General features: G+C 42.3%; 1 protein-coding gene across 2 annotated transcripts in view; it reads left to right on the top strand.

Annotated features, from left to right (window-relative positions):
- Positions 1 to 12,831, top strand: part of LOC112266637 (sorting nexin-27) — a 45,937-nt gene extending 33,106 nt beyond the window's left edge. The window contains exons 8-13 of one of the 2 annotated variants that reach the window (XM_024444300.2): positions 3,738 to 3,827; positions 4,151 to 4,300; positions 4,454 to 4,582; positions 4,781 to 4,840; positions 8,295 to 8,343; positions 9,001 to 12,831. In XM_024444300.2, the coding sequence (XP_024300068.1) occupies positions 3,738 to 3,827; positions 4,151 to 4,300; positions 4,454 to 4,582; positions 4,781 to 4,840; positions 8,295 to 8,343; positions 9,001 to 9,068 (546 nt within the window). In that variant the 3' untranslated portion in view covers positions 9,069 to 12,831. Of the gene's footprint in view, positions 1 to 3,737; positions 3,828 to 4,150; positions 4,301 to 4,453; positions 4,583 to 4,780; positions 4,841 to 8,294; positions 8,344 to 8,940 lie in introns of both variants that reach the window. The other variant, XM_024444301.2, reaches the window with a different exon arrangement.
- Positions 12,832 to 15,950: the final 3,119 nt, after the last annotated feature.

Here is a 15,950-nt window from a genome sequence, read left to right as displayed (position 1 = left end):
TATTTCACTTATAATTCACTGTATCACAACTCCAGGGGGTCAGAAGTTTACATACACTAAGTTGACTGTCTTTAAACAACTTGGAAAATTCCAGAAAACAACATGGCTTTAGAAGCTTCTGATAGGCTAATTGGAGGTGTACCTGTGGATGTATTTCAAGGCCTACCTTCAAACTTAGTGCATCTTTGCTTGACATCATGGGAAAATCAAAAGAAATCAGCCAAGACCTCAGGAAAAAAAATTTAGACCTCCACAAGTCTGGTTCATTCTTGGGAGCAATTTCCAAATGCCTGAATTTACCACGTTCATCTGTACAAACAATAGTACACAAGTATAAGCACCATGGGACCACGCAGCCGTCATACCACTCAAGAAGGAGACGCATTGTCTCCTAGAGATGAACGTACTTTGGTGCGAAAAGTGCAAATCAATCCCAGAACAACAGCAAAGGACCTTGTGGAGATGCTGGAGGAAACGGGTACAAAAGTATCTATATCCACAGTAAAACGAGTCCTATATCGACATAACCTGAAAGGCCGTTCAGCAAGGAAGAAGCCACTGCTCCAAAACCGCCATCAAAAAGCCAGACTACGGTTTACAACTGCACATGGGGACAAAGATCGTACTTTTTGGAGAAATGTCCTCTGGTCTGATGAAACAAAAACAGAACTGTTTGGCCATAATGACCATCGTTATGTTTGGAGGAAAAAGGGGGAGGCTTGCCAGCCAAATAACACCATCCCAACCATGAAGCACAGGGGTGGCAGCATCATGTTGTGGGGGTGCTTTGCTGCAGGAGGGACTGGTGCACTTCACAAAATAGATGGCATCATGAGAAGGGGAAATTATGTGGATATATTGAAGCAACATCTCAAGACATCAGCTTGGTCGCAAATGGGTCTTCCAAATGGACAATGACCCCAAGCATACTTCCAAAGTTGTGGAAAAATGGCGTAAGGACAACAAAGTCAAGGTATTGGAGTGGCCATCACAAAGCCCTGACCTCAATCCTATAGAACATTTGTGGGCAGAACTGAAAAGGCGTGTGCGAGCAAGGAGGCCTACAAAGCTGACTCAGTTAAACCAGCTCTGTCAGGGGGAATTGGCCGAAATTCACCCAACTTATTGTGGGAAGCTTGTGGAAGGCTACCTGAAAAGTTTGACCCAAGTTCAACAATTTACAGGCAATGCTACCAAATACTAAATGAGTGTATGTAAACTTCTGACCCACTGGGAATGTGATGAAAGAAATACAAGCTGAAATAAATAATTCTCTCTACTATTATTCTGACATTTCACATTCTTAAAATAAAGTCGTGATCCTAACTGACCTAAGACAGGGAATTTTTACTCGGATTAAATGTCAGGAATTGTGAAACACTGAGTTTAAATGTGTTTGGCTAAGGTGTATGTAAACTTCCGACTTCAACTGTATCTACGTGTATGTTCTTAACTGACTTGCCTAGTTAAATTAAAGGTGAATATATATATATATATATATATATATATATAACTCAGCAAAAAAAGAAACATCCCTTTTTTAGGACCCTGTCTTTCAAAGATCATTTGTAAAAATCCAAATAACTTCACAGATCTTCATTTTAAAGGGTTTAAACACTACTTGTTCAATGAACCATAAACAATTAATGAACATGCAGACAGTAGGCAATTATGGTCACAGTTATGAAAACGTAGGACACTAAAGAGGCCTTTCTACTGACTCTGAAAAACACCAAAAGAAAGATGCCCAGGGTCCCTGCTCATCTGCGTGAACGTGCAAGGAGGCATGAGGACTGCAGATGTGGCCAGGGCAATAAATTGCAATGTCCGTACTGTGAGACGCCTCAGACAGCGCTGCAGAGAGACAGGACGGACAGCTGATCGTCTTTGTAGTGGCAGACCATGTGTAACAACACCTGCACAGGATTGGTACATCCGAACATCACACCTGCGGGACAGGTACAGGATGGCAACAACAACTGCCCGAGTTACACCAGGAACACACAATCCCTCCATTAGTGCTCAGACTGTCCGCAATAGGCTGAGAGAGGCTGGACTAAGGGCTTGTAGGCCCGTTGTAAGGCAGGTCCTATCCAGACATCACCGGAAACAACGTCGCCTATGGGCACAAACCCACAGTCACTGGACTAGACAGGGCTGGCAAAAAGTGCTCTTTACTGACGAGTCGCGGTTTTGTCTCAGCAGGTGTGATGGTCGGATTCGTGTTTATCGTCGAAGGAATGAGCGTTACACCAAGGCCTGTACTCTGGAGCGGGATCGATTTGGAGGTGGAGGGTCCGTCATGGTCTGGGGCGGTGTGCCACAGAGTCATCGGACTGAGCGTGTTGTCATTGCAAGCAATCTCAACACTACGTTACAGGGAAGACCGCCTCCTCCCTCATGTGGTACCCTTCCTGCAGGCTCATCCTGACATGACCCTCCAGCATGACAATGCCACCAGCCATACTGCTCGTTCTGTGTGTGATTTCCTGCAAGACAGGAATGTCAGTGTTCTGCCATGGCCAGCGAAGAGCCCGGATCTCAATCCCATTGAGCACATCTGGGACCTGTTGGATCGGAGGGTGAGGGCTAGGGCCAGGGCCATTCCTCCCAGAAATGTCTGGGAACTTGCAGGTGCCTTGGTGGAAGAGTGGGGTAACATCTCACAGCAAGAACTGGCAAATCTGGTGCAGTCCATGAGGAGATGCACTGCAGTACTTAATGCAGCTGGTGGCCACACCAGATTGTTGCGTTTGATTTTGATTCCCCCCTTTGTTCAGGGACACATTATTCCAATTCTGTTAGTCACATGTCTGTGGAACTTGTTCAGTTTATGTCTCAGATGTTGAATCTTGTTATGTTCATACAAATATTTACACATGGTAAGTTTGCCGAAAATAAATGCAGTTGACAGTGAGAGGACATTTATTTTTTTGCTGAGTTTATATGTATTAGTTACAGTTCTATTTCTTGTGTTTTTGTTCTACTTGACATTTTGTATTCTTATTTTTTGTTATAGTACTACTGATATTCATTACTGCATTGTTGGGAAAGGGCAAGCAAAGGCATTTCACTGTAGGTCACATGGCATTAAAAACTTGATACATAGGCCTAATTCAATGTAAAAGCTCAACTGTTAAATTTGAATTTATACCGGTATTATAAACCAAGTCTATGATATTGCAAAAATAATATATAATACATTGAACACCACACATTTGGTGCTTCTGTAGGCAGAATGATAGAACAGCTATTTCCATGTCATAATGTTATGGGATGCATTTCTCTCCATTGCTTTTGATGATAGGCCACTGGTAGATCTACATTGATTAAATAGCCACAGTAGCCAACTTTAACTTAAAGCAGGTACAGCCTCTGTGTTCACAGTAAACGCATGCCAGAAGTTGCACAGAATTTTCACATAGTTCAGGTTTGCACTCAGCAGACCTGAAATTTGCTCATGGCCCCCAAAAAATGGAGGTAACATTGTTCCAGACCTACTCTGTCATATAGCTAGCTTTGTTTTATTTTGTTTGTTTTGCTTTTCAAGGGCTTTGAGATTCTGTCTGTAGTTGAAACATTTCTGGGTGACTTACTGGTCCTGAGTCAGGGGTAGCCTACTGTGTCAAAACTGATCTGTGGTCAGTTTGAATGAGATTACATATGCGTGCCACTGCTCTTTGCTAGTTTAGATGAAATGTGGCCTCTAACAAAGGCCCCTTTCTCTGTCTGCTAAGGCATTGGATGACGTGAAGAAGGGATTCATCAAAACAGAAGACAAGTCTTACCAGCTGACAAAACTGGCAGAGCAGCGCAAGATGGCCATGGTTAGTCCCTTTTTCTAATCTCTTCTTTCTCGTCTCTTCCCATTGCAAGTGGTCCACTGTAGCTTAGTTGGTAGAGAATGGCGCTTGCAACACAGGATAGTGGGTTCGATTCCTGGGACCACCCGTACGTAAAATGTATGCACTATGTCGCTTTCGATAAAAGCATCTCATAATGTACAGTGTGAGTGTGCCTTTCTTGTCGCTGTTATCTGTCCATTGCTGACATAATGTGTAGGTGTATTCATCTGTATATTGTATGTGTACGTTCCTGTTTGGTGTCTACCTGTGTGGTTGATGGCGGTCTGTTGTCTTGTATCTGTCAGTATCTGAGTCTGCTGCGCTCCTGTGAGGGATACAATGAGGTCATGTTCCCCCACTGCTCCTGTGACTCCCGGAGGAAGGGCCACGTCATCACGGCCATCAGCATGCACCACTTCAAGCTGCACGCCTGCACAGAGGATGGCACGCTTGAGGTGAGTGAGATTGGAGTATGAGTACCCTGACTTATAGCGTGTGTGCGGCGTTTCTATCACACACAGAACAAAAGGAAAAACATTTGAGTGTGTACACACTGGCTCATACTGTGTGTGTGTGTGTACTTACCATTCTTTCTTCTGCTTCATCAGAACCAGGTGATATCGTTTGAGTGGGCGGAGATGCAGCGCTGGGACACCGACGAGGAGGGCATGGCGTTCTGCTTTGAGTACGCCAGGGGGGAGAAGAAACCTCGCTGGGTCAAGATCTTCACACCATACGTGAGTCTACAATACACAACAGCCATTAATGGAATACAACAGGATATAGAAATTGAGAGTGGCGTCTGTCCCAAATGGCATACTACTTTTGACAAGAGCTCTGGGAATAGGGTGCAACTTTTGGGACATTGACATTGTTGATTAAAAAAAATAGATTTGGAGCTTTCTTCTAACAAAGTGAGTGTCGTCTCTCCCCAGTTCAACTACATGCACGAGTGCTTTGAGAGGGTCTTCTGTGAGCTCAAGTGGAGGAAACAGGTAAGAGTTACACCCTTCCTTCTCCTCCAATACACAACTAATTGGATGTATCCCAAATAGCACCCTATTCTCTTTATAGTGCACTACATTTGACAAGGGCCCGTAGGGCTATAGGGCCTCATAGCTGTTGCGTGAATTTCACAATTTACATTTAGAGACTTGCTGCATGCCATACATGTGCATGTTTTTTCATTCTAAATCAGCATTGTCTTAAAACTGTGAATGAGCATTAAAACCCTGGAAAACGCCTCTGTTCACCTTTCGTGGTGACGAATTGTAGTTCAATATTTAGTTTATCAATAGATTATTATCTGGTTGATATGCACTGCCTTGGTCTAGGCTCTGAGATGAATTGGGCAATGATGTCGCGCTCCTATCGAACAGCAATACTGCCTACCAGTACTGTCAAATATTTTCTATAAGCTACTAGTCTATTGACTGTGTTGGCAGAAAGTTCTAATCTTTAGCAGTAATTTATGCTCTATCTGGAACAATTAAAAACTTGATACATAGGCCTACTTCAATGTGAAAGATCAGCTGTTAAATTCAAATTTATACTGGTATTATAAACCACGCACAACTTTAAATATATATATATAACCTATCTAGTTACTCTAGCTATTTACAATTAAATGAGATGTGCATGGTAAATTGTTGTATGTCTCGTTCGGAAATATGAATCCATTACGGCCAGAAAAGATTATATGGATTATAAAATAGGAAAAGATGCCAGTCAAAGGTTTGAACACACCTACTCATTCCAGGGTTTTCATTCATACTATTTTCTGCATTGTAGAATAGTGAAGGCATGAAATAACACAAATGGAATCACGTCTTAAACAAATCAAAATATATTGATCTTCTGTTGATTCTAAATATAAAACACAGATGTTTGCTCTTCTCACAAATGGCAAATGGTTGCATTCTTGTTAATGCTGTAGTTTTTTATGGATAACCTTTTCATCATATCCTCCATTTGCACAAAATACTTACTTGCCAGCTTGCAATACCATATTTCAACCACTAGCAGATGTGCGTACACATGGTCTAATGTTTGCAGGGAGGTGAGCACATACGTAAAGTTAAAATTTCAACTTTTGTGTGAACTGGCGCATGCACATTTTGGGGTATATTTTGTAAGTGAGGCCCCTGGTCAAAAGTAGTGCACTAATATAGGGAATAACAGGGTTTTTTTCTGCATCAAAAAGGGGTTTAGGCATGGGGTGTGGCAATGAGCACAGTCGGAAAATACTATTCATGCATACAGGGAATGTCCGTTTTTCATTACGAGCTTCATGGAAACATGCAACAATAGCAAGTCTTACAGTCAAAAGGCTGTCGGCCTACCAGAGTGGCGTATCATAAAAAACCATGGAGAAAAATGCATCCCATTACATTTTAACATGGAAGTAGCTGTTCTATCATTCAGCTTACAGTAGCAGCCAATATGTGGTGTTCAGTGCCTACATTCCATCAGACTTTTGGTGGGGAAAAAACATGCAGGGCTTGACATTTAACTTGTAAATCCACTTGTCCTTCAGACAAGGTGACTGAAAATGTTGTTTGATGCAAGAAACCACTTTACAAAATACAATCTATTATTTTTCCCATCCCATTATTACAGAAAATCAAATTATGCTACCCTCTGCCTGTTGGCTGCTTAGCTTATTCAAGTCCATCTGAAATACAACACTTCCCTTTTTAGACATAAAGCTCTTTACCTGACTTGCCTTTCTAAAATGGCTAGAAATGCACACATTTTGTGCTCTTGTTGGAAGCAACTACTCCACCATTGTTGACTAGAAATGAACTAATAACTCACTAACTAGCAAAGAATATGAACAAATGTGCACACGTGGCTACTTGCAGCTCTCACTTTGATCTCAAAACAAGGCATCTACTCGCAATCACTCATACTGTAGCCTAAACACAGTCCAGTTCAGTGTGAATTGCACAGATCCATATATGGCAATGGCTATTTGCATATAGAGGCCTACTGCAGCTCTGATTGGTTATGGCGCACCGGTCTGTGTGGAGTATGGGCCCTGAGTCGTGCCTGTCAATGCAATTAGAATGTGCTCTGCCTACAAGAAAATCTCTTGCAGTTAGTTTTGCATCCTAAATCTTGCGTAGTTCGTTTTGTTTCAGTATGTTACATTGAAACTAGCTAATATTGCGTTGATTCGATCACAATTGCCACAGAAGAGCGAAACGTTGATTGTTAACTAAAGGGGAAAACTGTAGAAAGTTGAGTGATGTTCAATTTCGTGCTTCTCTGTGCGGGCCCATATTTCTTCTGCGTGGCAGTCCGAGGTGGAACCGCACGCAGCTTAGAGGGAACATTGTTGTACATGCAACTCCTGTAATGCAGCAGCTAATTAAACGTCATTTGCCAAAATGCGATTCGTGGGACAGTGCAGTTTTAATCAGCGCACCTAATGCAAGAGGTTCCATATGTGTAAAAAGGTTCAATGAAATGTAAAAAATGTGACAGATGAAAATCTCTTCAACTCAGAAAAAGGGGGAATCTAAATATGCAACAACTAGGATCGGTTGCTAATATGACTAGGATTGTGCCTTTGGTGCCTGGACAATGAGAGAAAGTTGATATGAAAACCAATAGAACAGTAGACAAATTATGGTTAATGGCATTAGGAAGTCTTTATAAAATAAATGTGCCTCCACATTTTTGCTAGGCTACTTTGAAGCAAGGTAAGACATACCTCATTAAGTAAAGTAAAACGTTCCGTGTTTAAATTATTATACTGCCTCAAGCTCACATTTCAAAGTGGCGCCTAATGTTGACTAGCCTATGCACTGGAATTATGAGTTGAGAATGAGAAATAACAATGGTGGTCCTTTTTAATCGTGGCCATCAACGTTTTTAACACGCGATTGCATTTAGAATTGTTGGGTTTATAAAAGCACGTTTCACTCCAGTACAGTCTTTTTTTTTAGGAGCTCTCACGTTATCTGACAGGTGATAGGCTATTTCCCGCTTCTCGAATTAGACTCTGTATGCTGTGCGTGTGAAAAATACGGTACATAACAACTAACGAATACCCATGCACCAATTCAACTCACAAAATTATGCAAAGTCCTTGAACAGGATGCCATTTGGAACACAGCCATTGTCTTACAGTGTTATATAAAAATACATGTTTTATTGTCACATACACTGGATAGGTGCAGTGAAATGTGTTACAGGGTCAGCCATAGTAGTACAGCATCCCTGGAGAAAATCGGGGTTAAGTGTCTTGCTTAAGGGCACATAAATGATGATCATTTTTCACCTTGTTGGTTCAGGTATTCGAACCAGCGACCTTTCGGTTACTGGCCCAAGAGTTTTAGACAATGGATTTTACGACATTAGGCAGTCTAAATGTCAATTTTCCCCTCTCTCTGCCGATGGTTCTTGTCTCTCACTTTTCTCCTTTCCTTATCCACATTTTAGATTGAAAAAGAGGCCTCTGACAAAGACAACCAGAACTGCAGTAACAATGGTAAGTGTGGTCTGGGAAGATCCTGTCAGCCTTGTTGTCCAACATAAACCACATGAACCCTTCACAATGCTACTGTTTCCAGTAAGTACATGGTGGATGTGAGAGAGAGAGAAAGATTTTACGAGTTTTAACAGCCCACTATACTCAGTGACATAAAAGCTTAAAGCACCCAAGTCCAACACTCCCAGTAGGTACGAATGAGTGAGAACAGAACAAAGTTAATCATCTTGTGTACAGGAGCACAAATACAGGTGTATGCTTATGGGCATAAAAGAACAGCAGCCATGTGATCCACATCAAGGTCACTTCACAAAGATGAATAGACACAGACTGATAGGTGTTTACCCTGTGGGAGAGTCTGATACAGCAAAGGCAAATTAAGAGCAAGGGAATATGAAAGCCAGATGCAAAATGACCAGTAAAGGGAAATTAACAGGGGAGACAAGTGAACAGCAAAGGAATATTAATGGCAAAGGAAAGTGAACAGCAAATGAACAGTAAAGGTAAAGTGCATCAAAAGCAAATGAACAGCAACAGCAGAAGTGTAGAGTGAACATTGGACACTGTCTGCTCTGATTGTTACATTTCTATCTGCAGCTTTACTGGTCAGGAAGTGAGCGGTTGAGTTTGGTTTCTTGAACCTTCTCTCTATTCTAGAATATCTCCCTGCTCTGGAGACACAGAAGGGATGGCGCCATCTAGGGGGCGAGATCGCCACATCCTAAATACTCCACCAGAATCGGTCCAACTCGCACCATCACAACCGAGAATGCCATCTGCAAAAGAAACAAAAAAGAGAACTGAGGCGATTCACTCCAGAAACTGGAAATCAGTTTATTTATTTTTGTTTTTAATGTATCACACAAACCCAGGAATTCGCAGATAGACGACGAGCAATGAAGGAAAAAAAAAACATGTCATTACTAGATGTTCATAGAACAGCATATACTTTTTCCTCCGTGCATCACCCCTGACATGGGGCGGGACACTAGCTGAGTTCTTCCACCCCACTGGTTGAGGAAACCGAACAGTACAGTGCGATTGGTCAATGTTCACAGCAGCCCGTGACACCATTTGACGAAGGGAACACCTTGACGTGATCAACAGATGACACGCCAGCGAGGAGGCCAGCCGGCATCTGCGATGTGATTGTTTAGGCCAGTTCTACAACACGTTTGGTCCGGGCCAATGCTTTCAATGTGCCTCTGGTCTGCTGAACTACAAGATGACATGCTGGGAAACATGATAGAGGGTGGGTGGGACACCATTGTCACTGGCAAGGCTAAACGGGATATAGCTTTGTTTTCACTGATGCAGGACATTATCAGATTATGTTTTTTGGACAAGGAGGGTAAGAAACAAAAGGTTATCTGTCAAAAGCCTAGGAGGCTGTAGTCTACAAAAATAGTCACACAATCTGTATATAAGCTCCCAGTAATGAATTGGGTGGTTTACCCAATCAATTACTGGGAGTGTGTGTGTGCAACTCTATTTTTATAGTCTACAGTTTACTCGGCATTAGTCAGCGCCTCTAACTTTTTTGGGTGTGCGCCAGCTCATGCTTTTCAAAAGAATAGGAGACAAAAGTAACTGATGCAAGGTGTTATGTTCATAAAAACAGTACACTTATGTTTTAGGAAAACCTGCTTTAGGTTATTTGTCAAAGGTTATCTGTCAAAAGCCTAGGAGGCTGTAGTCTACAAAATTAATATATGATTAATATAAGAGCTCAAGAAATGACTTTCTTATTCTAACCGTGTAGAAAGTTGACAGGGGAGCTTCCTCCTTGGCTTCTCATCCTTGCTCTATTTTTCACATTTTCTAACCTATCTAATACACTCTTGTTTAGAATGTCTGTTGGCAGTTCACCACAACTGAAAGTGTGAACATTTCTCCCCTTAAAATTGTTGTGGTAATTCAATAGAATCTCCAAGTTCAGAGATAAAATGTGTTTTTTTTTTTATCAGTGGTGTTTGCATCTACTCAATGAAGTCAGAGAAACTACAAACAAAGTGAATATTTCCCCCACTCGGGAGTATTGATCGACGTGTACAGACTGGGAGAAAGGGATGGAAGTAGTATGTTTGTGTGTGTGTTCGGGTGCAGTGCTTAGTGCAACCAGCAGAGAGCAGTAGAGTACTACTAAAGTACCACTCAGTACTACTGAGTCAGTGTTGAGCGGACCAAGCGAGGGAAAGGTCTTTCAGGACCTTCTGTAGAGATTGCTTCCCTGGGCTCTGTAACTCACCACTAAGTACTGCTCTGCAGTTTGTTTAACTGTCAGGAGGACAAGTGGTGCGTGTGTGTGCACCTGTGTCTGCCTGTGTTCCTGCGTAGAAGTAAGTGCATTAACAAGTAGGAGCGTGGCCACAACAGCCCGAGCAGGTACAGTTATGATGCAGGATGTGTCTCTGTTGCCCCTCATTGCACCTTGCCTAACCAAATGGGTATAGTATTAGGCTGGTGTGAGCATGCGTTTCCAGTCTTTCCTCAGTATTGCTTCGGCTGTAGGCCCGATTGGGGCGTGGCCATGGGGGTTTAGGTGGCCATGGGGGTTTAGGTTTTGAGGCAGCAGATAAAGACTCAAGGCGGCATCCCAAATGGCACCCTATTCCCAAGGAAGTGCACTTCTCTTGGCCGGGGCCCATAGGGCTACATAGGTAATAGGGTGCCATTTAGGATGCAACCCAGAGGGGGTTATGCAGGGTGACAGCTGTGCAGATAGAGATGGATGGGTGGCATTTCCCCTCCCCTAGCGAGCTATGCCTTGCAGCCTTTTCAGGCTGTATAAGGTTAGCCCACATCCCTTCCATGCCTCAACTATGTTGAAATGAAGGCTATTACTGAAGTTTGACAGGTGTAAAACTGTACCATTCTTAATTGCATGGTTCTGCACTCTTGCCTCCCGAAAGGAGAATTGGCAATGACAAAACGATACACTAGCATGTCCGTTATAAATGCCACTGCTGCATTCTGAAAGAAGTGCTGAAGATGTGCAATTGAGGTGCTGCCTATTCGTTTTGACAGCCAGAGTAATAGCCAATTTAGAGATGGATGACATAAAGATGGCAGATGCTCTACCAGAACGTGTGTGTAGTTTTGAGAGAGGGGAGAGCGACAACTAGCGTGTGCGCGCCTCCTTTCAGTGTGCTAGTGTTCCATTCCTCCACTCCAGGTTGGTCTGCCATCAGACTAGATGTGGTTGCCTTGGCAGCACTACGCTGTCTGAGCATGCCCAGTCTAACATCGCCCCAGACCACGTAACTGACTCACTCACACTTATAACATATTCATGTTAATGTTCTTTAATGTTTGTCATCATAATGGTATGTGTCCTTGAGCTAAAGCATTTGACAGACTTCGGTGTACGTCTCTAGGCTGAAGCAGGTGCTCTCTTAGCTTTTATACCCTGGGAATACAGAGGCACAGACAAATACACAGGTGCACACTTGTATGTAGTGGGGTGTCCTTGTCATCAGTGTTCCATCGTCATGGTAACAGCGAGCAGGAGCCGGCAAGATGCCAGTGATACTAAGATGTCTTTCCCTAATTTGCTCCGAGTGACAATTACGCTAGTCACCTGCACATACTTTGCTTTATCTCTATAATGTCCGTTTTAAGAGAATTATCATGTCTCCCCTATCGAATGGATTTTAAAGGTCAGTCAGTCCTGTACCTTTTTTGTTGCGGTATTATTGAAAGGTCAGTGTCCTCTGATAGCAGCTTGACACTGTTGTAGTCCAGTTACACCACCCTTCTGAATGGAACAACGCCACTCCAGGGCTACTTTCAGTAGCCAAACAATGTCGAACTTGAGCTGGTCACTTATTCTGCATGTCAGAGAGGGGTGTTTGTTCTACAAGCTGTATTTCTATCTGAACGTTCCAATGTTCTGAAAGCACCCCAGCGATAAAGGACATCACACACTTTTTTCCATATGAGCTAGATGTTCTAAAAGAATAACATGGTAGGCCTTTGTGTAGTTAAAACATTTTATTTCTGTACCTTACGCTTCAGGTGAGCAGGGCTTTTGTTTGATTGCAAGTATAGGCACATTAAAACCAAGACTTGTTTCTTCTAAATGTAAATTATTGCAAAATTGTAATTTGGATAAAAATGCACTTTCTCTCGATTGAAAACGTATAATTTATTTCATCAAATTATTCAAGTTGTGGGAAATCATAGTGTTGTGTGCTAGCACCACTGTTGGTCAGTTATTTTGTGTAGGGTATTTGGTGACGCAAAAGCTAACTTAAATATACATTTAAGTCAAGTTCTGGAAGTAAAGCAGTGTTGCATTTACTCAAACTACGAACACGAATTAACAACCGATACTGAAACTCAATGGGAAGTTTTTTTTATATCTTAGAATATATGAAGGTTACTAACCAATGTAAAAAGGAAAAACTGGTTTGAAAATGTAATGTAGAGTAATAAATTGTAACGTTATTTTAAATAAAATGATATATTGAAGAAAAGTGTTCCAGATGTTTTGTTTACTGTACTTTTATTCCTGTTCATCCCTAGGGCAGAGACTAATTGATTGTGGACACACACACACACACACTCAGTCTTGTTTTACTAAACTTGTGGGAACATACAATTGATTCACATTCAAAATCCTGTTTTTCCTAAACTTAACCTTAACTCCAACTTAACCGAAATTTGAACTCAACACTAATTCTAACCCTAAACCCCATGGAAATATTATTTTCCTTGGGGACCGACAACATTTTCCCAGTTGGTCTAATTTTTGTTAGTTTACTATTGTGGGTACTTGTGGTCCCCAAAAGTATGGTTAAACACTGAATTTTAAAGGAAAAATCCACCCAAAATAACCAATTCCTGAACAAATGTTTAAATGTGTTGTTTAAGGTTGGTAGCAATGTGAAAATCGTTGTGGAAATCTGTTGCAGCTCAAGTCCACTACAAAACCCACAATGCAGTGCTCTCTTTATGGGCTAGCTAGATAGCTAGCAAATGTAGCTACACACAATAATACAAGTCAATATCACCATGTGAAGGAACTAGTTAACTGTAATATCGCCTAAAACTGAATTATCAATTTAGGAGTCTACAATCTCACCATGTTCAACCTGCAGATCGATGTGCCTCTGAGTGGAGCCTGACATTCGCAACGGCACCATCCAATGCACCCTGGACTGAAGAGGCAAAAAGACTTCAAGAGCACTGACAAATAATAAAGGTCCAATGGGCACTCCATGCAAAGGTCTTTATTGTGCTGTCAGTCAGTCTGTGATGGCACTGACTTAAGGCAGCTTGCTAGCACAAGCAAAGGTGAAATGGACTCTTACCCGAGCAAAGTAAAAGGTTACATAAATGATCTGGAATTTATCCTTGATCGCTCCCCTTTAGCCTTAACAAATGGCTTATTTGAATTTCTCATTATGGTAGAGGAATTTGGTTTGTTCAGGTAGATTTATATAGGGCTCGGGACATTATTTAGGAGATTACAACAGTCATCAGTGTGGCTCTAATTGAGAGGCTGCAGCTGTATGTCAAATCTGGCACCCCAGTGGTAATGGGCACCAATGAAGTCCCAGACTGAGTCCCAAATGGCACTATTCACTACAAAAGCTGCATTCTCACATGCAAGCCAATTTTGGTCTTTTGCCAATAATTGGGCAAAATATCAGAATTGGGCTGCCTGTCTAAATGCAACCATTTTGCACTACTTTTTAGGCCAATGGGCCCTGGTCAAAAGTAGTACACTATATTGGGAATTTTTACTTGACAGTACATTTTAGGTTATCGGTGATAAAGCAGGTACTTTTGTCTTCAGTTGGAGTTCAACATTTAATTAGTTCATGAACAATTTTCATTGATTCTCTTGATTTCTGTTTTATTTCCCATTGATCATGGAAGTCTGAGCTACAATTGAATTCAACCCACGTACACTTTGAACCCTGACCAACCTAGCTGTTCCAGGTGAGATTCTCTCCATCTGCAAGTCCATTTCTACCTCAAGAATAATGTTCCGGACTTAATCAACAAAGACACACAGTATAAAAATCAACTGACCCATCATGTTTCAGTCCACCTCGGAAACTGCCCAATTTTGACTTGCGGCCAGACTACAGTCCCTTCGTTGGCCCACTAATCGCCCGCGACCAGCTGGCCACTTAACCTTGAGACCGCAGAGGTCTGGGACAGCTGAATGACACTCAGCTCGGTGAGTGAATGTGGCTTGGCAGGCTTAGGTTGTATTTCAAATGGCACCCTTATATGGTTCACTACTTTTGACCAGAGCCATAATTTGGGACTCATATTTAATCAAGGCTAACGATGCGTCCCCAGGTGGGACTGGGCGGGTACAAGCATTAATCACGGTCCTGAACAGGTCTGCCGCTCTCTACCTCACGTCAGCGCTTCCGTCCAGCCGGTAATGAAAAGGCATTGATCAGCCGCACAACATTGGGAATATGGTCGTATTATACAGAACTGTCTTAGGGAAACTGAGCAAACGGTGGGGGGGTGCAATTTATAAGGTTGTTGACCTACAAGCCGTGTGTGTGCTATGTAAATGGTGTGTGTGTGTGCAGTATTAACAGTTGTGTGTGACTGGAGTTTATTTAAGTGTGCCTGCCACAGGCATGTGTTTTAGGTCTCTATTCAAGCTGTAGGTTTTCATTCCGTCCGTGCACTGCAGTAATGTGCCTTTTTAATGTGAAATTGCAGCGCCCATTCACACATACTCAAAACAATCTTTCTAGACGTGTACACTTCTATTGGCCTTCTTGAGAAAAATCTCTTGCCGCGGAGAGGGCCTTGGCGCCAACTGCTCATTAACTGAGAGACAGAAAAAACAACTGATTCAAAGCTTACACACGCAAGCACACATTCCTCTACACACAAACAGCACGGACACACACACACACATTCTCCCCTCATCTACTCTCTCTTCTTTTTCCATCTGAGTGAACCCAGTAAATCTCGGAGCTCAGAGTGCCAACGCTGCACATTTGCCGACCCCAGTGCCTCGGAAAGAGGATAGAAAGAGAGAATTACCCAGTCAGACAACCTGCAGTAGGAGAACACCCTCTATAAATATAGCCTCTCCATCCGTCTGACACTGAGTAACATGCTAAAACTCAAACACTGACTACACACACAGAAGGAGAGATAAAGAAAAATAGAGATGAATGGGAGGGGGAAAGAGATGAATAGGGCGAGTGAAAGAGAACCAGAGTGTTGATTATACTGACAGAATAAAACATACTGTATGGACTGGAGAGAGAACCATATACCTGAAACTTACACAATGTCAGAGACGCATAATGAGCATCCTAGTCAATAGATGCTAACCCATTTGACATTGAAAATGTGCATTTACCAAAATGTACTATTAATATACTACATATTTTGCATTATTGTGTGACTGAGTTATGCTTTGTCGAGTGGCTATTTCCCTGGTCCTCTCTTATAAATCCATTGAATTACCGAGCATGGCCCGTCTACCCCCTCCTTCCTTCCTCCCTCCTCTCTTCCTGAAGGAGTAATCAATTAAAACCCTGTCCGGCACGCGCTGTGTCAGCACTTTCTCTGCCCCTCTGTCATTTTTCTCTTGCGTATATCAGCACCAGTGT

This window comes from Oncorhynchus tshawytscha, linkage group LG13 (assembly GCF_018296145.1).
Source record: "Oncorhynchus tshawytscha isolate Ot180627B linkage group LG13, Otsh_v2.0, whole genome shotgun sequence".
NCBI classification, from domain to species: Eukaryota; Metazoa; Chordata; class Actinopteri; order Salmoniformes; family Salmonidae; genus Oncorhynchus; species Oncorhynchus tshawytscha.
The sequence above is the reverse complement of the archived record's forward strand: the minus strand, read 5'-3'. Positions and strand labels throughout refer to the sequence as shown.